This window comes from Bos mutus, chromosome 5 (genome assembly GCF_027580195.1).
Source record: "Bos mutus isolate GX-2022 chromosome 5, NWIPB_WYAK_1.1, whole genome shotgun sequence".
NCBI classification, from domain to species: Eukaryota; Metazoa; Chordata; class Mammalia; order Artiodactyla; family Bovidae; genus Bos; species Bos mutus.
Genome location: NC_091621.1, coordinates 110,318,641 through 110,338,794, shown reverse-complemented (window position 1 = coordinate 110,338,794; position 20,154 = coordinate 110,318,641). Strand labels below are relative to the sequence as shown.

At 56.3% G+C, this 20,154-nt stretch overlaps 1 protein-coding gene across 5 annotated transcripts; it reads left to right on the top strand.

Annotated features, from left to right (window-relative positions):
- The first annotated feature begins 975 nt into the window (after positions 1-975).
- On the top strand, positions 976-17,964 carry PICK1 (protein interacting with PRKCA 1). 5 transcript variants are annotated; one of them, XM_070371599.1, is made up of 13 exons: positions 976-1,108; positions 1,414-1,511; positions 2,887-2,998; positions 7,185-7,313; positions 9,381-9,447; positions 10,664-10,753; positions 13,173-13,226; positions 13,613-13,675; positions 14,424-14,557; positions 14,951-15,043; positions 15,856-15,915; positions 16,542-16,686; positions 17,103-17,964. In XM_070371599.1, exons 2-13 carry the CDS (start codon positions 1,471-1,473, stop codon positions 17,375-17,377), a joined length of 1,263 nt encoding a protein of 420 aa, XP_070227700.1. In that variant the 5' UTR covers positions 976-1,108; positions 1,414-1,470; the 3' UTR covers positions 17,378-17,964. The 5 variants fall into 5 exon arrangements, with proteins under 5 accessions (XP_070227700.1, XP_070227699.1, XP_070227701.1 ...); XM_070371598.1 differs by having other exon boundaries at positions 1,028-1,161; XM_070371601.1 differs by having other exon boundaries at positions 1,079-1,259.
- The last annotated feature ends 2,190 nt before the right edge of the window (positions 17,965-20,154 follow it).

Genomic DNA, 20,154 nt, shown 5'->3' with positions numbered 1-20,154 from the left:
GGGCTTGTCGGCTGCGAAGCACTGATGGCATTTTCAGAACCTCAGGTGCACAGGGCTGTGACCTTCAGTGTGACCCCATGGGGGCAGCTCCTCAGGACTAAGGAAAGAGAGGGAGTGTGAGGCGTCTTTTACTAAATATCATAGAAAGCATCTGCCCCGGTGCTCTTAGTTTGCATTTGGAGAAAGGAGGTATGTAAAGGGAAAGGAAGGGAATCCAACCTGTCGGTAGCAGAGCCGCTGACCACAGGTGTGCAGGTGTTAGAAAAGCGCTGGACTAGGTGGCAGGCGTCTCAGGGTTGCGATCTGGATCTTACTCCAACTGTGGAAGGCTCTGGACAATATCTCTTCCCCTTGCTGCTGCGGCTGCTGCTGCTGCTGCTAAGTCGCTTCAGTTGTGTCCGACTCTATGCGACCCCACAGACGGCGGCCCACATCCCTGGGATTCTCCAGGCAAGAACACTGGAATGGGTTGCCATTTCCTCCTCCAATGTGTGAAAGTGAAAAGTGAAAGTGAAGTCGCTCAGTGTGTCCGACTCCTAGCGACCCCATGGACTGCAGCCCACCAGGCTCCTCCGTCCGTGGGATTTTCCAGGCAAGAGTACTGGAGTGGGGTGTTATTGCTTCAGGTTACATGTGCTTTAATTTGCTTCCTGGGGGTCCCAGAGGCGTCACAACACCCTAACACAAGGTGCTGAAAATGTTAAAGGGAACCCGTCGAGGTTTGTAGTCCACTGAATTTCACTGGAGGTCTCCCGGTCTGAGGATGCGTCCGTTGCCACGGCAACCAGCCAGGCGTCTTGGTCCCCTGCGTCCCGCTAAGGAAGCTGGGAAGAACCCTGCCCTTACCAACATGGCGGCGGCCATAGGCCAAGGGGCGGGGTTGAGCGCCGTCGGCCTCTCCAGACCTTTACTCTGTTTCCGCTTTTTCATGCTAAGGGGGAGCTTCCGTCAATACTTATTCTCTTTCCTGGTTCTGGGAGCCCCAGGAGGCTGGGAGGGAAGGGTTGCTTGCAGGGATCGGGGCAAATACCCAGGGCAGGAAGGCGGGACTTCCGCGTCCCGCCGGAAGTGACGCGACAGTCGCGGCCACGGACAGGTGGAACGGCAGGTGGGTTCAGGTGCCAGCCTGGCCCGGACCCGTCTGTGGGACTGACGCTTCCGGTGAGCTACAGAGGCAGCTCCCGAGGGCCTGGAGACCCGTGGGGCGGGCTCTGGGATCTAAGCCCCCAGCCCTGGCCTGGAGTTCCCCTCTGTACCTAGTAAGAATCACCTACCCACCCCCCACCCCGGGACAATCCCCCATCGTCCGGAGGGGAGGAGGAGGGCCTGGCTCTCGCTGATAGCCGGGGTTGGGGTTGGTATTTAGGCACTTTGGTTTCCTAAGCCCTGCCCTCTTTTCTCATCCGGATCCAGTTCCCCATTCCCCTGCCGAGCTGGACAGTTAGCCAGCCCACTGAAACTCTCGGAACCATGTTTGCAGACTTGGATTATGACATCGAGGAGGATAAACTGTGAGTATGTTGTTACCCCAAGTCCCACGAGTGCAGGAACCCCAGATCCCCTAAATCCCTGGACTTTCGAGTTCCAGAGACCCTTGCTTCTCAGCGTAAGCTTAGAAGCTGCAATGAATCCTGCCCTTCCAGGAGCTCACCATCTGTAGGGGGCTGTGGACATATTGATGGATAGTTGCAACTCAGGGCCATAAGGGCCCTAATGGAGAACGACATGGCTACAAGGAGAACCCAGCCAGCTGAGCAGTGCCTCTGCTGGGGTATTCAGGGAAGGAGTCACAGAAGAGGTGGCAATTGAGCCAGGTTTTGAAGGATGAATAGGAATTTCATAAATACACCTTCCTTCCCAGGATAAATGATTAGTGGAGCAGATTTTAAAAAATTAAGTTAGTCTTCTTGTTAGAATTGGAGAAGGAAATGACAATCCGCTCCAGTATTCTTGCCTGGAGAATCCCATAGACAGAGGAGCCTGGCAGGCTTACAGTCCATGGGATCTCAAAGAGTCAGACATGACTGAGCAACTTCACTTTCTTTCTTTCCTTCACAGAAGAGGTGGCAATTGAGCTAGGTTTTGAAGGATGAATAGGAATATCATAAACATACCTTTCTTCCCAACATAAATGATTAGTGGGAGAGATTTTAAAAAGTTAAGTTAGTCTCCTTATTAGAATGTATCCTCCCTCAGAGCAAGGATGAAATGCATCACCTTTCTGTGTCCTCAGCACTGATGGTGCTCAACATCAGCAGGTTGTTAGCAAATGTTTGTCGAGTGAATAAGAGAATAAATGAGAGTATTTGCCACAAAACATAAATAAGTGCTAATGTATAGTGAAAATTGAGAGGTAATTGAGTATAACAATTGAGAGATGGGTGATGCGTAGTTTAACAGGAGAAGGCTTCCTGGAGGCGGTGGCTTATGATTTATGTAGCTGAGAAGGTGACAAGCATAGAGTCTGACTCAACTCTTAGAGGGAAAATGAACAGGGAAGGGGGACCTATTTTTTTGAGTGCCTACCCTTGGCTGAGTTGGTGTTAAGTGGCTTCCATGTACTTTTGAAGTGGCCATTGTTTTAATCTATATGATTTTATGAATGAGGAAATTGAGATGCAGAGAGGGTGACTTGCTTATCCAAGACCCACAGCTGATAAATGGCCAAGTTGGGGTCTGATGCCCCATTAGCATGGATCCAAGAGCTCTGCGGTGTTCCAGCACAAAATGACAAAATGCTGTCTTTTTGGCCAAATGAGAAAGAGCTTCCCTCTGTAGCACGTGTAGCACTAAGAGGATCTTGGGGGTTTTGGAGGGCCTGTCTCCATCCCCATCTCCTCCAGTCATTCTTCCAGGAAACTCAATTGCACGTGCTTCTCTTTCTAGCGGAATCCCTACTGTGCCTGGGAAGGTGACCCTGCAGAAGGATGCTCAGAACCTGATCGGGATCAGCATTGGAGGAGGGGCCCAGTACTGTCCCTGCCTGTATATTGTTCAGGTATTGAGTGCTTTGGAGGTGGGAGGGAAGTGCTGGAGGGGGTGAGCCACCTGGCTACTTGGACATGACAAAGGTTCATTCCTCTGCTCTGTAAAGCTGGCTCCTTCTCATTCTCTTCAGAGGGGCTTCCCTGAACACCCCCTCTCAGTAGGCCTGCCCTTGTTTTTCTGTCATTTCAATCTGGTTTTTTTCCTTCTCAGCACTTACCACCATCTGTACTCTCATGGATTTGCTCACTAATTCTGTATCTAGCTGCTTTTCCATACTCTCTGCACCATGAGGGCAGGATCCCAGTTTGCTTTTTCACTGCAGTCAGCACCTGTACAAGGCCTGGCAAATATTGGACCTTCAATAACAGTGTTGTCAATGAATCAACAAAACCGTCAACCTTTGGTACTAACACAGGTGTGAGGCATAGTAGAAAGACTAAAAGACTATGAATGGCCTGAGTTTAAATGCAAGCTTCCCTGCTTATTAACTTGTTAACCTCTCTGGGCCTCCGTTTTGTTACTTGGAAATTGGGGATGTAAAATGCATAGGTCCAAGCATCTTTGGGTTGCTGTGAAGAATAAACTCAACAATGACATCCCACAGTTTCTGGCCCTTAAGCAGTACTCCCCCAGTGGTAGCTGTTACTATTTTTACGACAGTTCACTCTCCCAGATGATCTGCCAGCGGTACTTTACAGGTTTGTGGTCCTTATTGCACAGGAGCTGCCCTGGTGATGTTCTGTCCGCTGTGACTCACAAGTGGGCACTGGCCTGCTTTACTGTGGGGCTGGTTGGAGTCAGTGATCTTTCTGTAGTCTTGGAAGGAAGCTTGCTCCCCCAGACATCAACTTGACCCGGACTCTGCTCTATTCTAACCTTCTCAGCTAAGTAGCCATTGGTGGCAGATGAGAAACATCAGTCTCTCTGAGGCTCTCACAAGAGTCACTTCTAAGGCCTTGAAGATGGAGATTCCCTGGATCTGGTCTTGCCTGCTCAGAATGTGGCCTTTACAGGCCCTTTGGCCTCCTCTGACCCAGGAGGTGTTGGGGAGGCCTCCCCCAGGCCTGACCTCCTTGAAATCTGCCCTTACAGCCTCCTGTGCCACCTCCCACTCCATCCCCCACCCCCTGAGGGCCAGGTTTGTCCTTAGTGTGAACTGTGATTATAAATAGTAGAATTGATTTTTTTCAAAATTCAGTTTTATTTTTAATCAAAGACTCTCTGACTTGCTTTTAACAAGTCAAGAGTACTAAAAGGCCAATGTCAAATAAGCAGTTCCTGCTCTACCCCATCTCGCCGCCCTTCCCCCTCCCCAGGCCTGCCTCCACCCCAATCCCAGAAGCAACACTGCTTCCCACCCTTTTAGCTGTAGATTCAGGTCAGAGGTCCCATTTTTCTCAGGAAGATGCTTATCCCGTTACTTCTTGATCTGTCCCTTGTAAACATCTATCAGCTTCTCTCAGCCAAGGAGACAAGAATCTAACTTTCTTCCCAAACCTCTGTTTCCTCTCCATCTTCCTAGCGTGGTGATCTTGTCAGTTTTGGTTCAGTCTGTGTCAGTGCAATAGGTATCGTGTTCGGGAAATATTTTCTCAGGGCCTGGCCAGGGTATTTTGCAGACACTAGAGTTAAGAAAGCAAGAAAACAGAGGCCCTCCTCCCCACCCCCTCACCGCTCCCCCCCCCTCCTCCCCGCCCCAGAGAGCTCAGAGCATAGTAAGGTGCTGTTTTAGGTACCGAGCTTAATGGTCTTCAGCATTTATACTTTTTCAAAAAATATTTTTATTGTGGTGAAATTCACATAGCATACAATAATGGTTTTAAAGTATAACAACTCAGTGCTATTTTAACGCACTCATGGAATGCAGCTACCATCTCTGGTTTCAGAACTGTCTCATCACCCAGACAACCACCCATGCCCTTGAGCGATCATGTCCCACTGAAGTTCGTTCACGTTGCAGCCCGCTTCATGTTCCTTCTTTTCGTGGCTGAATAGCATCCCACTGGATGGGTCGACCACCACTTGTTTATCCATTTATCTGCTCATGGACATTCGCATTGTTTGTACCTTTAGGCTGTTGTGAATAACGCTGCTGTAAACATTCATGTCCAGTTTCTGTGTGGACATATGTTTTCATTTCTTTTGGATATAAATCTGGAGTGGAATTTCTGGGTCATATGCTAACTCTGTGTTTAATTTTTTGAGAAAGCTTGTGATTCTTTTCTTAACTCAATCTTCTTTTTTTAAAACAAGTAATTTCTTTTTTTTTTCTTTTTATTCCATTTGCATTCTCCTTGTGTTTTCAGTACATTCACCTCAAACATTTCCCATCAGCTTTCTGTCCTCCACCACTGGTCTTTCCTCTTTGAACCACTCCTTCCCTCTCCTCTAGAGGATTGGATTCCCTCGTCTCCAGAATCCCTCTTTCTTGGCTTACTTCCCCATGTTGGTGGAGCATGTTTCCTGTAGCTTTCTGAGAAAGGCTGCTAGGGCGGTAAATTTTTTGAGAACTTGTATCTCTGTAAGTGTCTCGTTCTGTTTTGATGTTGTTGTTATTCTCATATTCCTTTCAATTGACACTTGAGTGGGTCAAATTCAAGAACGAACATCAAGGTTGCAAATAATTTTCATTTAGAAGTTGGCTGGTGTCATTTCATTGTCTTTTGCCATCAGCATAGTTGTCCTGTGTGGTGATGCCAATCTTACTTGTGATCCTTTATTTGCAGTACCATGTTTTATTCTTGGTCCATCAAAACTCTTGGGCACTTCTCTTTGTCCCTGGCATTCTGAAGCCTCGTGACGATGGCTCTTGGCGTGATCCTTTCTCTGTCTGTTGTGCTGGAACCTCAAGGGGCAGGTTCATTGGAGACCCCATGTCTTTCTCTTCTGCACCTCACATATTATCCCTGATGCTGTCCTGCTCTCTGTTCCCTCTTTTGGACTCCTGTTGGTTAAACTCTGGGCTTCCTGGTGGTTAAACTCCTCCATTGATCTTTTAATATTCCTTTTCTTGTTTTCTGACCATCTCTTTTTTGCTTCCCTCTGCTTGGTTTCCGAAGTTCCTTTGGCATTTTCCATTTCAATTATGTTTCGTGTTTCTATGAGATCTTTCCTGTTTTCGAAATGATCCTTTACATCATCCTGTTCTTGTTTTTCAGATCTCTGTGGAGGTGTTAATTGTACTTTTCTTTTTATTTTCACATTATATAAGATGAATATATCTGAAATATATTTGTATTATATAAATATTTCATGTTATATAAATATTAAAAATTTCATATTATTCCATTTCTTTTCATAATATTTCATATTCTTGTCCTTGCTTTGTTCCTGTTTCCTGCGGTTCTTTTTTCTATTTAAACGTTTCGGTGTTTTTCACACGGGACACTTTTTCAAGGGCTCAGTATTCCTCGCCCATCTTTATATCTAAGAGCGAGCCCTCACGGTCACGACAGGTTTCACAGTTCTGTGTGGTGGCAGAGTCAGCTGGTGGGTTCCGCTGTGGCGCGTCAGCCAGTCTCCCAGGGCCCACAGAGAGAGGCCTTTCCTGTGGAGCTGGTGGGTGGGGTCCCCCCTCCAGGCTCCTGAGGCTCCAGGTAAGCCTGGCTGCCAGCGTTCTGGGGCCCCACAGGGACTATGGGGCTGTGGGACTCAACGGCACCCACTTTTGTCGCCTGCTCATCCTGAGTATCTCCCCGTATCTCTGTCCTTTTAACAGACACATTCAGCCACATTGAGCCAGTGAGCACAGACCCCCTGGACAGGGTCACTTTGGGAGAAGGGGCTCAGATGTGGGGGGCCCTTGCTCCCTGGGGACTGCAGTGAGGTTGCAGGAATTGATCAGTGGTGCTTTGGCTCTCTGAGTCAGCTCCGAGCAGCATTGTTGGAAAATCTAGAGAAATGGCTTTGGAGGAACAAAGCCTCCAGTGCGTGTGTAAGGTTGGGTGCAGTTGATATCAGAAAAGGGACGTCTCATCGTCACATTCCTGTCCTCCTTCCCTTTCCCCCAGGAAGGTGGGTCATTCATATCTGGCTGTTGGGGTGCTCTCTCCCCTTGCCCTTCTCCTCGCCACGTAAGGGACAGAGTAGAGACCAGGACAGGGCTGGTGCTGGTTGGGGTGGAGGGAATGCCTGCCCACCACCAGCTTTGTTCCCAGCTCTCCTTTCCTCCCGCCCATCCCCTTCCACACCCGCAGGTGTTTGACAACACGCCCGCCGCGCTGGACGGCACCGTGGCAGCTGGCGATGAGATCACGGGGGTCAATGGCAGGTCAATCAAAGGAAAAACTAAGGTGGAGGTGGCCAAGATGATTCAGGAGGTGAAGGTAAGGCTGCGGCGGCAATGGGGACACTGGCCCTTTTGAGACCTCCAGCCTGCCCGAGGCCTCGGTGGGCCTGCAGGGGGCCTGGCCCTCACCCAGCTCCCTCCTCGGCGCCTCAGGGTCTATCACATCCCAGCTCCTTCAGTTTCCCCCAGGTTCACTCGGGAAATGCTGATTATGCTCCAGGACTTGTGCTGGGCCCTGGCGAGAGAGTGGGCACCACGACTCAAAGGTCCTGACCTCGAGCTCCCAGGGGAGCTGTCAGACTCAGAACCACACCTCGGGGCGAGCCAGCGCGTCCCCAGTCAGGGCTGGAGCTGAAGCTAGAAGTCCATGGTGCACCTCCCTGGGTCAGTAGATACCCAGGAAATGCCCTCTGAGCCGTGCCGGGCCCAAGAGGGTGTAAGAGGGAAAAGGCACCCCACCCGCATTCCCTGTAGGAACTTTCAGTCCTGTGGGTCCTCCTGGGCTCGCGTATCCCCCGGGGACCCCTCTGGGCCCCAGGGCAGCTCCGTGTTCAGCTGCTGGTGTCCTGTTCAGCAGGCCAGACTGCACGCTGCCTGTTTCCTGCTTCCCCGACCCTGCTCTAGGCCAAGGCCTCTCCCTACAGAGCCCCTCTCTCCCGCCACGCCCCAAAGCATGCAGCCCTTCTGCCATGTTTTTGGAGATTTTTGCTGCTGGTAGCTCTTGCGAAACCAAAACAGTGAAGAAGGCGCAAAGCCGCAGATTGATTTAACACTCTGAGAGTCAAGCACCCAGCTGCCTGTTGAGCTTGGTCGAGTGTTTGGGCTCCCTCACCGCATCCAGCCAAACCTCTCCTCACTTCCCTCCCATCCTCTGTGTCTTAAAGGCCTGGTACCAGCATCCCTGATGGTCTGTCTTCTTACCTTAGCCCCAGACCCACGGCTTCCACCTTCTCCCCTTTGTTCTCCTCTTCTGCTCCGCCTGGTGTGGAGTTTACTGTCCTGGGCGTTTCCTGTTGGCAGAGGAGCGCATCATGGGAGGTGGTGGGCCATTTTCATTCTGATACAGAGCTGCGGTGCGTGTGCCCCCGCTCTGGATCCCTTTTCTCATTTCCCCATCTCTACCCACCAGAACCCTCTTTGTCCTCCCAAGCCTGTCTCGCACCAGCCTCTCACATTACCCACAAGAGCAGGAGCTCTTGGCAGGTGCGCGTGGCCTTGCCATTGCCTGGGGACCCCCCAGCCCCCACGTTTGGCAGAGATCCGGGCACCCATCTCACCAGTGCCCTGCAGGAGGGAAGGAGCTGCTTGTGGCCGCACGGCTGGAGCAGAGCCCAGATCTGGTCCCGCCTTGGTGCTCCCTCCTCCCCTGCAGCCGTGCTCCGCGGCAGCCCTGAGCACCCTGCGAGGCAGCCGTTTGCACCCACCCCTGACTCACGGCCTCAGCTCACTTTGGTTTTCCTTCAGAATGCAATTTTGAGATCCTGTTTTGTATCTGAATGAATTCAGCCCCCAGTTCAAGGGTCTTAGGATTTCAGGCATGAGACTGACCGTGGTGGCCTCGTGGTCAGGGCAGCCTTCTCGAGGGAGGCCGGCTACTTCTCATCCAGTCACTGGACTGTGATTGGTGTAATTCCGCGAATCGCATCAGCCTCTCTTGCTGGCCTCGGGCTCTGGGGGCTGCGGCCACCCTTGTACCTGCTCCCTAGCACCCCCAGCACCCGACACAGAGAAAGTGCTCAGACGTGTTTGTGGGGCAAATGGCGGGACTCCTGAGAAGCGGGCTGGTTTAGAAGACCCTCTCAGGTCTTCTAAACAGGACAGGAGAAGTGACTCGGCAGAGGGCTGCACTGTGGCTGTGGCACGGGGGAGGGCAGGGGCACACAGTGTCACAGACCACCAGGCTGTGAGCTCTGTGACCCCAGGGACCCTGTCTGCCCTGTCCCTGCCGATTGTCTGGGGCCTGGTGGGTGGAGAGAGGAGGAAGAGCCCTTTCCCAGGGCTCAGGATTCTTTGATGACCACAGACACCAGGGCAAACAGGCCTCCTCAGAGAAGGGGCTGGGGCCCAGGGGCTCCGTCCCAGCTCTGCTGTCCTGCTCTTCCAGGGGGAGGTGACCATCCACTACAACAAGCTGCAGGCGGACCCCAAGCAGGGCATGTCCCTGGACATTGGTAAGTGGCGCTGGGCAGTGGCGTCCAGGGGCTCCGTAAGCCCCGGCTCTGTCTCCCTGTGACAGTGCGTCAGTGGTCACGTGGCTGTGCCCTCTGACCCTTCTGACCAAGCCAGTCCAAAGCACCTGGGAGGACCCAGGGGTGCTTCCCTTGCAGCTGGTCCCCAGAACCTGTCTCTGGTTTCTCCCTGCCTAATGTTTCTCTCTCCTACCTCCCCCGACCACCTGCTCTGGTGCCTTCATGCCGTAGGCTTGTCCTTTGTAGGGCAGCCCTCCAGCTCACTAGGCCCAGTCCCTCGCCGCTCTGAAAGGGGAGGGCAGCCCAGCCGTGCCTGGTACCACCTGCCCACCTGCACACCCCACTCAACCCTGGCCTCTTCTGCCCACCTGCTGCCAGAAAGCCTTAGGGTCTGGACTGGCCCTCAGGTTTGGGGCAGAGGCCAGTCCTTCTGCCCACAGCATGCCCTGGGACATATTACCTCTTGCTCGGGGGCTGGGCCTTGGTTATGTAGAAGTTTGCAGGCTCAGGAGCCGGATGGTAGCTTCGAGGTAGCTTCTGGACCAGCTACCTCATTGCACATCAGAGGTAGGACCCAGGGAGGCGCTGTGCCCCTGGGTGAAGAGCCACCCAGATCTCTTGGCTCGGGGCCCAGCACCCTTTTCCGCCACCCTTGGGCCACAGTTGCCTTCTGGTTTTTAAGAAAAGAGGCTAAGGGCAGGTCAAGTCTGTCCCAGAAGCTCTTCCTCTAAAACCCTTTGGTCCCATCCTGGTCCCGTTGCAAAGACTATTTGACCACATATGCAGTAACTGTCTGGAGCCTGGGGCCTGTTGTCATGGACGGTGCTTCCGCTCCCGGGTGTGGAGGAGAGACGGAGGAGGGAGTTCTCCCTGGCTGGCCTGTTGGCCAGTGTCAGGCCTAGGCAGCTCTGGATCTCAGTGGGAGTCGATAGCCACTTTGAGCGCCAAACCCTCAGTTAAGTGCCTTACATATTTATTGTTTCCAGGCTCCCAACACCTCTCTCAAGTAGAGAGTGAAAAGGGCAGGGAGCCCAGAACCCCCACAAACCCCAGCCAGGACCCTCCCTACTTCATAGTCACCCCCGTCCCAAACCCCAGTTCTGGCCCTGCTCTTGCTCCCAGTTGAGTCGTGATGGAGCGAGATTGGCCCCGGGAGCCCAGACTCCACCTCATGAGTCCTTTTCTCACCTGGTCCCAGTGTTGAAGAAGGTGAAGCATCGGCTGGTCGAGAACATGAGCTCGGGGACGGCAGATGCTCTGGGCCTGAGCCGGGCCATCCTGTGCAATGGTGAGTCCCCTTCTCCCAGCCCCCACCTCTGGTCCTAGGGGACTCAGGCCCAGGCCTCCGGGGGAGGGGCGCCACGGCCGCCCACCAGACCTGTGTGTGTCCCGCTGGCCTGGGCCGAGCCTCTGCTGGTGGGGCCGACACGCACATCTCTTTGCCTCCCCGGAGGCCTCTCCAAGCTCCCACAGAGCACGCACAGTGCACAGTGAAGGCCTCTTACAGCCCATGTCCCCCCGCTCTCCAGCAAGGGTTCACAGGCCCAAGTCACAGATGAGACACTCCTGGTGGGGAGGTGCCTTCGCCACTGCCCCCCAGCTGCTCTCACACAGCCAGGCCTCCCCCACCCCAGCCCCAGTCACCCCAGCATGTCCCGGCTGCTCCCGGGCTGCTTACCCGGCCCCCCGCCTCTCTCCAGGAGGTGGTGCTGCTGCCCGAGTCCCAGCAATTCCTGCTCAGACCTGGAGGTGGCTGCGCTCACCTCCCGCAGCGGGAAAACCGAGTACACGCACATTCACACCCACACATGCCTGTGCACACACACTCTCTCCCCACACGTTCACACCCACCCATGCGTGTGCACACGCGCTCTCCCTGGGGGGCTGGAGGGGAACCAGTGAAACACTCAGTCCCGCTCCTGCTGTCACCAGCCCGAGTTTATAAATAGCAGCAGCTCTGCTGTGTACGTGTGGGGACAGATATAAATACCGATATAAATTGTAGGCTCAGCTGGGCGCACTGGGCTTTATGGCGGGACGTCGGGGGTGGGGTCTGAGCTTGTTCCAGAGGGTGTACAAAAGTGGCCCTGCTATTTCCAGCTTCTTGGTGCCTATAAATCCCCGTTACTGTAGTTACCATGCGTCGAGATGAAATTAGAACTGCTTGTTGTGTTTTTTCCCCCCCAAACCTTGCAATTTCCCCAGCCTTAAATAGGGTTTCTAAAATTGAAGCTGTCATGATGTCCCATGACCCAGCTAAAAACAACAGCATGGCGCTTACGTGGCTCCTTCGCTGCCAGGCTGGCTGGGCGCCAGGGCTATGGGGCGCCGGGGCCTGGAGGCCAGCCCAGTGGCTGAAGCCTCTGAAGACCTCTGAGGCGCGCCCCACCAGCCCCTAGAACCCAAACCTTCCTCCCTGACAGCCTGACACACACTGCCTTCTCTGCCTGGATTTAAGAATCCAGACCCGGCTTCTACAACCCTCTTCCTCTCCTCCCACTCAGAAAACCCTGGCCCAGGTCAGCACAGGAAGCTGGGGGGGCAGAGGGCACCCTGGCCTGCACAGCCCTTGCTGTGCGCCTTCGGGCAAGTTGCTTCACCTCTCTGAACCTTGGTTTTCCCTGTAAGATGGGGGAAGTAATCTGCCCCAGAGGGCTCATGTGGAGAAAGGACTGAGCTGGGTGGAGGGCTTCAGTGAGGCCAGGCTCTGTCTTAGGAGGCTCTGGGCCAGGCAGCCACCGGCATGGACCCTGCCCCGCACTTGCTGCCCGTGCTCCTGGTGGGGAGGTGGGTGTGGACCTCACCCCTATCAGAGTGGAGGAGGGTGGTGATCACTGCTGGCCGGAGCCCCGCCCCACCCGGATCTGGAGTGCAGCCCCGGCCCTGGCCATCCACGTGTTCCTACCTTGAGCCCTGGAGGTGAGGCGGCTGCCCCCACCCCTCACCTGGCAGCCCTTAGTGCCCCTGCCAGCCTGGCCACTGTCACCGCTAGATCAGGAGCCTGGAAAGCACCACTCAGCTTTCATTCACCAAGGTCATTCCCTGGCCCACACAGGGTCTGGCACATAGTGGGTGCAAGATAAACACCTGTGAAGCCAACGAAGACGATCACCAAGGCCCGCTCCAGTGCAAGCTCTTCCTCAAAGCCCTTCCTGCCTTCCTCTCCCCTCCCAGATCGCTGTCTCTTCTGAGCTGCCAGGAGGTGGCGGGCTGCCTTGAGCCTGCCTTAAGAGTTACTGTCAATGTATCCCGTCTCTCCCACTTGTCTCTGATTGCCTTGCTTCTTGGCCGTCGGCAGGGTGTGTGTTGGAAATTCTGGCCGGGTCCTTGACTGCTAGGCAGGGCTTGCCTCCCACCGGCCGTGGGCAGCACCCTGGGGAGGGCCCAATCTGCCTTCACTCCTCACTTCCGGGAGCACCCGCATCCTTGTCGCCTCTCTGCCCCTTCGGCGTGGCCCAGCCTCCTGGGGTGGTGCTTATCACAGGAGCCTCCTGAGGGTCACCCCGCTGCCCCGCCTTGTCTGGATGTACTGGGCTCGTCACAAAACACCTGTAAGCCCAGCCACCCTGAGGTGCCCAGTCCCCGTCCCTGGGACCCTGTCCTGTGCTGTTCCTGGTTCTCCTCTGGGGGCCACCTCGCCCCTCCCAAGCCTGGCTCCAGTGATCCCTGGCTGTCTCCCCTCATCCCTGGCTCTCTGATCCCCACAGATGGGCTCGTCAAGAGGCTGGAGGAGCTGGAGCGGACTGCTGAGCTGTATAAAGGTGGGCAGGCACACCCTCCCGCCAGCAGCCCTGGGTGGGTGGGGTGCTGCACTGGAAGTGCCCGGCCCCGCTTCTACCCCAGGTAGAGCTCCAGAGTCCTGCTCTAAACGTGATGGCAGTGAGGGGCAGGGTGCCAGCCACACAATTCGAGGACCGTAGTCATTAAAAATTCTTAAGGAAGAAAATCTAAAGACCTGCTTTTTCTGATTATAAAAGTAACGCATGCCCATAAAAAAGAACGGCACGTGTAAACCTAGTGAGAAAAGTCTGAGCCTCAGGGACAGCGTGGGCCTCCGGGGTGGGGTGGGGGTTTGGAGGCTGTGTCCTGGGCCAGTGTCGTCCCCACCGTGTGGTCTTGTCCCTCTCGTTTTGGGTCTTTCCCACAGGGATGACAGAACACACCAAGAACCTCCTCCGGGCCTTTTATGAGCTGTCACAGACGCACCGTGGTAAGGATGCCCTGAACCTGCTGCATGACCCTGGAAAAAACCCTGCACTCTGGGCTCAGCACCTCCCTACACCCCACAGGGAGGGTGAGGGCGAGCTCCTCTCCGGGGCCTTTCTGCTGCCCAGGCTCAGGCAGACCCTGCAGCATCTGACCTCATGTCAGATTTGGAGGTGTGATGGTGATGGGGCCAGCGGGGAGCCTCTCGACCAGCTAGGCTTCTGTGGGGTGCAGAAGTTCCCCGTGCGGGCCCTGTCCTGTCTGTCTATACTGCGCTTACAACGTACGAGGCCTTTGCTTATTCCTGATCGTGTTTCCTACAAGTTTGTTAGCTTCAGTTAATCCCATTTTACAGCTGGGAAAACAAAGCCCAGGTAGAAGCAGCAGTAACCGAGCTCCTTAGGGGCAGGGTTGACCTTAGGACCAGATTCCTAGACCAGTTAGTTCTCTGCTCCCAGACAGTTTCACCTCCTCCACTTTGACCCAGTCTTAACCCCTGTGGTCTGGTCACTTCAGGAACCAGGTCAGCTCCTTGGATGTAGACCCACCTTCCTTGGGGGTACAGGTCCAGCTCTTAGGGGTGTAGATCCACTTTTCTTGAGGTTTAGACCCACCTCCCTGGGATGTAGACCACCAGCAGACCTCAACCTCTGACCTGCCACGCCCCCCACCGTGCTTCTCCCCAACAAATCCCTGGCTTCTCCGTTAAGGGGTCAAGTAGGGGCGGCCTTCAGGACAAACTTGTCACGCAGCCTTTGGGGACGTGTTCTCTGTGATCGGGGTGCGGGAGCCTCAGCCCGCTGCGAGTGAGGCTTTTGTGAAGTTCGCCGACGCCCACCGCAGCATCGAGAAGTTTGGCATCCGGCTCCTGAAGACCATCAAGCCGGTAGGTCACGTGGAGCATGTGTGGGTCCGTAGGTGAGCGGGGAGGGGCAGTGTGGCCAGCAGAGAGTGTCCTGTTCTGGAGTCGGAGCACCCTGGGGCTGGTTTGGGGGTGGGCTGCTACAGCTGACCATGGCTGAGCCCTTCCTCCTCCACGGCCTCAGCACTGACCTCCAGGCTGGTTTCTGGCCCTAGCTCCACCAGAGTCACGACTTGCCCTTGGCCTGGGCTGTCTTCTCCTCCTTGGAATGGACAGGGCGGTCTGGGAGCTCCCTTCGGCTCTGACACCTGCGTCCACTAGAGGGTGGACACATCGGTGCCGTTCCTTGTCACCCTAGCCGGCCGTCACCGCCCTTGCCCATGGGGGCCTAAGCGTCCACCCCACCTCCCCTTCCAGATGCTGACAGACCTGAACACGTACCTCAACAAGGCCATCCCGGACACTCGCCTCACCATCAAGAAGTACCTGGATGTGAAGTTCGAGTACCTGGTAAGTGGGCCCTGGCCTCTTGGTTGCGGGGGTGGTGGTGTGGGCCTGGCCAGCTGGGGTCGGAGCCCGCCTGGAGGTTTGTTCCTCTTCAGTTGGCCACTTGACGGCCAGCAGGTCAGGGCCAGGACCTTGGGGACACCTGACTGAGCACGTGAGGGCAGGGCCCTAGGGAGGTGTTCGGGGATCAGGCAGCAGCCTAGGCCCAGCTTGACTCTTCAGAGGAGCTCTGGGGTGGGTGGAGCCCTCACTTGGGACCCACTCTGACTCCATGGGAATTTTTTTCAGTCACTCTTTAACAATGGATCAGTCTAGGTCACTGGTTATAACATGGATTTTCATGAGTCTTATGTTCAAATGATAATTCTGTGGTCAAAGGAGTTGAGGAAAAATACTCCACCGAGCAGGCCCAGGTCCTTTGCTTCAGGACTTGTCAGAGCCTTCGATAGACCCATGGGTAACGTGGGTCTTCAGGGCCTTCCTCAAGTTCTTTGGATCCTGGAATCCTTTAGCCCAGAGCATCTCTTGGGACTTGAGTGTATACACTGGGCGCCCGGGCCCTTTCCATCATCCCAGATGAGTGCCCTCACCACCCTGAGCCTCCAGGGCAAGGGCCAGCCTGAGCAAGGGGCCAGCCTCTCCCTGACGCATCTCAGCTCGTTCCAGCTCAGGATGTGCAGGGCCCACAAGGCCTGGCACAGCTGCTTCTCTGGGTGGCCGAGGGCTCCAGGGTGGCACGGGAGGAACTGGGGCCGTCAGGGTGAGTACCCAGGCGGTGCAGCCCCCCTGACAGCCTGGCCTCACCCATCCCACAGTCCTACTGCCTGAAGGTCAAGGAGATGGACGACGAAGAGTACAGCTGCATTGTGAGTGGGGTAGGCGAGCGTGGCCCTGGTCCTAGAGTGGCTCGGGGTGTACACACCACTCCCTGCCTGCCTCCCAGAGCTCCAAGAGCGTCCTGGGCCTGCCAGGGACACGGTGGGGCGGGCCCGCCCGAGAGGCTTGGGGACTTGGCCATTCTCCTGTCTGTGCAGATCTGGGGGCTGTCCTTCCTTCCCTCCCTCCCGTGGCCTTTGCAGGCCTCCCAAGTGCTGGCCATTTTTGCCATAGAACTATCCCCACCGCCTGCTCCCAGACCAGCTGCCCTCTAGACTTGGTGAGGCTCCTGCAGGAAAAAAAAAATGCCCTTCCTCTCACTCCTGAGAGCCGGTTTTTATCACTTGCTACTTTGTAATATTTTTGATAGCAGGGTCCATCTGTGACTCAACACTCATTTAATGTGGCAAGAGTCTGGGTTTTTTTTGGTTTTGTTTTTCACAAAGCTATCCCTAAGCACTTCTAGCAACCGCAGGCGTCTCAGAAACAGGGAACGGTGGCAGCTTTGAAAAGTGCTGTGTGGCGGGGGGTTGTGAGCTGGCGGGTTCTCTGCAGCCTCCCTGCCGCCACCCCCACGCCCGCCGCCTGCCCAGGGTCCCTGACGTGCCCCCCGCCCCCGGCCCAGGCCCTCGGGGAGCCCCTGTACCGCGTGAGCACAGGCAACTACGAGTACCGCCTGATCCTGCGCTGCCGCCAGGAGGCGCGCGCCCGCTTCTCCCAGATGCGCAAGGACGTGCTGGAGAAGATGGAGCTGCTCGACCAGAAGCACGGTGAGGGGCTGCGGGCCCCCGGCACCATCCTCCTCCCATTTCAGAGAGGTCCAGCACTCACCCGAGCTCCCAGGGACAGCCCGTGGCAGACTGGCTCTCAGTCAGACCCGAGATGGGAGCTTCCCAGAGCCTGGCCACGGTGGGACTGGCCGTGTCCCGTGGACTCCTTGGGGTGTAGTCCCACCACCCCCACACCCCACCCCACCCCGGCAGTTCTCTTCCACTCCCTGAACTGGGAGCGGGGAGGCCTGGGTATTGTGCAGCGCTGGGCAGCCCTGGCTGGCCTGGCCCCCTCCCAGGGTACCAGGGGGCAGTGAGGTGCATGAAAGGGAAGCCCAAGGGTGGCGGGGTCAGTCGGGCCCCACGCGCGGGCAGCCTGGCCCACCGGTGCCGTCTGCCCACCCCTCCCGCCCCAGTCCAGGACATCGTGTTCCAGCTGCAGCGCTTTGTGTCCACCATGTCCAAGTACTACAACGACTGCTACTCGGTGCTGCGTGACGCCGACGTCTTCCCCATCGAGGTGGATCTGGCGCACACCACGCTGGCCTACGGCCTCAGCCAGGACGAGTTCACGGATGGCGAGGACGAGGAGGACGAAGACGAGGAGGACACGGCAGCCAGGGAGCCGCCCAGGGATTCGCGAGGGGCTGCCGGGCCCCTGGACAAGGGCGGGAGCTGGTGTAACTCCTGAGTGCCCCCTCGGGTGTGGGTCCGGGGGGCAGGGTGAGCGGGAGGACGCAGCACGGGAGCGGGGGCGGGGCCGCCGCACGACAGGGTGTGCGGCGCATAAAGGCCTGCTGGCTTGGGGCGCGTGCCTCCCTGCTGCTCTGTCCTGCACAGCGAACCCGGGTTGCCTGCCCAGGATGGGCTCTGGGGCCGGGGCCTGGGCCCTGGGCCCTGGCCCGCTCCATCTCCACCCCTCACCCCCATACCCCAGCTCCCCAGCCAGCCAGAGAGCTTGGTCTCCCAACCTGCCTTAGGAAGGAGAAAGAGGACAGAAAGGAAGAGGGGTTGGAGGTGGCAGGATTCCAGGACTCGCTGCTCGTGGGCACCTCCGCTGGCTTCACCCCGAGCCTGCTGGGAGTCGGGGGGCCCGCGGGTGGCTAGCGGAGCTGGGGCCAGCATTTCACCCTCGCCTCTCTTTAGGCTGGCCCCACCCCAGTCCACACTCACCTCGGCAGCCTTTATTTATTTTATTCCCCTGGCTCAGCCACTTCCCTGGGGAGGCCTGGGCGCTGGGCCTGTATTGAATAAACACAAACCCAGATGGAGCCAGGCTCTTTGCAGTGGCCTCAGACCCTCTCTCCCCTCGATGCCCCCTCTCCTGCTTCCCTCATCACGGAGTGGGGCAACACGGTTCACCGACATTGCCGTTATAGCACTGACTCCTCACAGCTGTTCTTTGGGTGAGCACTGCCGTCCCATGTACAGATGGGAAACTGAGGCTGAGAAGAGGCTTGCTCAAGGCCCTGTGGTGTATGGGGAAGAAGTGAGATTTGGACTCAGATCCGTCAAGTTCAGAAGACTCCACTTTCCCCAGTGCCTCCCAGCTTTCTGCTCTGTGGAGCCTTTTATATCTTCTCTCCTCTGTGACCCTTCAGTGCTTGAACTAAACCTGTATTTGGGGAAAGACGGGATAGATACTGGGTCAGGCGGATCCGAGGCCTCAAACAGGGAGAGTGTTAAGGGTGCCCTGGCCATTCCAGGCCACCTGTTCTGCCAAGGCCAAAGGGGAGGGACCCAGTGAGTGGTACCACGCTAGTACTCCATGTCTTTGCTTCTCCTGGACAGCTCCGACCCACACCTGTGATCCTAGTGGGATTATTAATAGTGACCCTTGTCACCATCCAAGTGTCCCTGTTTGGACAATGAAATTTGTGCTCATCCAGAGAATGGGAGGGGTGCAAGAGGCTGTGAGAGGTGGGTAGGGCCCACAGTGGCCAAGGAGGCGGATGGTTTCCTGCTCATTAGGTTTGCCTGTGTGGGTCCCGGGCAGAGATGCCAATGGGATCCTCAGGCAGGATTGGGAGCTTGGAGAGAGGGACCAGCTGTCACTCCGTGTGCCCCCTTCAAGCCATCAGACTGCATCACCTCTCTGAAGGGGCAGCCAGCAGGGAGGCCAAGGGCACAGACGAGCTGGCAGCCTACGTTCCAGGCACAGCTCCTGTGACCCTGAGCTACCTCCTAACCTCCTGGGCCTCAGTTTCCCTACCTGTGAGTGTGGCTAGTGAGGGTACCTGCCTCCTTGGGTCGTTAGGAGGATTAGATGGGTTAACCTTTGTGAGGAGTGTAGAATGGTGCCTGGCACAGTCGGTGCTATATTCGTTAAATAAGATGTAGTCACTGCTCTAGTGGCTCAGGGGAAACCGCAGACAGTGTCAGTCGGCCGGGTGTGTGCTGGGGCTTTCCTGGGGCATGGAGTGGAAAATGAGACCAGTGGGGAGGCCTCACCAGGGGGGTGGGTTCTCCTGCAGAGTGTGGATGAATGGAGTCATGGGCCCTGGTCACCTGATTTGGAGGGAGGGAAGCAAGAAAAGGGGTGTCCCATTTGTGGGAAGAGGGTGAACACGTAAGAGGAAATACATCCCTAAACCTTCCCAGCCAGAGTGAGACCTGGAGCCCCCCGCACTGGACTGCCTGTACCGCTGACCGCGGGCAGGTGGGGGGCGGGGCAGGGGGGCTTCCCTAGTGGTTCAGTGGTTAAGAGTCCACCTTGCAATGCAGACGGCCAGGGTTCATCCCTGTTCAGGGAACTAAGATCCCACTGTGCTGCAGAACAACTAAGCCCACAAGCCCGCAGCTGCTGAGCCCCTGCAGCACCACTAGAGAGCTGGTGCACCATAACAAGAAAAGATCTGGCACGATGCAAGGAAGACCCCCTACCTCTGACAACTAAGACCCAACCGCAGTCAAATTAAAAGAAGTGCCATCGAGGAGCTCTCTCTAGGACTCCTGGGAGGCTGGGGAGGGGAGGCCAGCAGCCATGTGTCCACAGGGACACGTGTCCAGAGCAAAGGCCCCAGGAAACCCGAGTTTATCCCCTAGAGAGAGGAGGCTGGGTCTTTAGAGAGAGGGTCACTTTTAGAAAGGTGAGGGGGGCAAGGTAGGTGCCATCCCCCAACCCTCAGCCCCAGCTCTCCCAGCCGCCACAAGATGGAGTTATGGAGTCACATTCGCTCACCTACACTGTGAGAGAGGAGCCAGGATCCAGCCCCGCCCGCTGCTCTGGGATGGGTGCACCCATTCTCTGCCCTGGGCCCCTCCAGCAGCACCTGCCGGAAGGGCTTCAGTGCGCAGGGCCGGGATCAGGGCCACCTTCCCCTGCCATCCTCCCCCTCTGCCACTCCGTCCCCAGCGCCCACCAATTCCCATCAGAGGGCCCAGGGGAGAGCCTCTCGGACTCCCTGGCCCACGCGCCCCTCCCCCCCCCCAACCCCTAGGGAGCAGCCAGAGATGCAGAAACAGAAC

Coding starts and splice junctions, on each gene's coding strand:
- PICK1 (XM_070371599.1), top strand. CDS start 1,471: ATGTTTGCAGACTTGGATTATGACATCGAGGAGGATAAACT. Junction 10,754..13,172: donor CCGGGCCATCCTGTGCAATG/GTGAGTCCCCTT, acceptor TGATCCCCACAG/ATGGGCTCGTCAAGAGGCTG. Junction 13,227..13,612: donor GACTGCTGAGCTGTATAAAG/GTGGGCAGGCAC, acceptor TCTTTCCCACAG/GGATGACAGAACACACCAAG.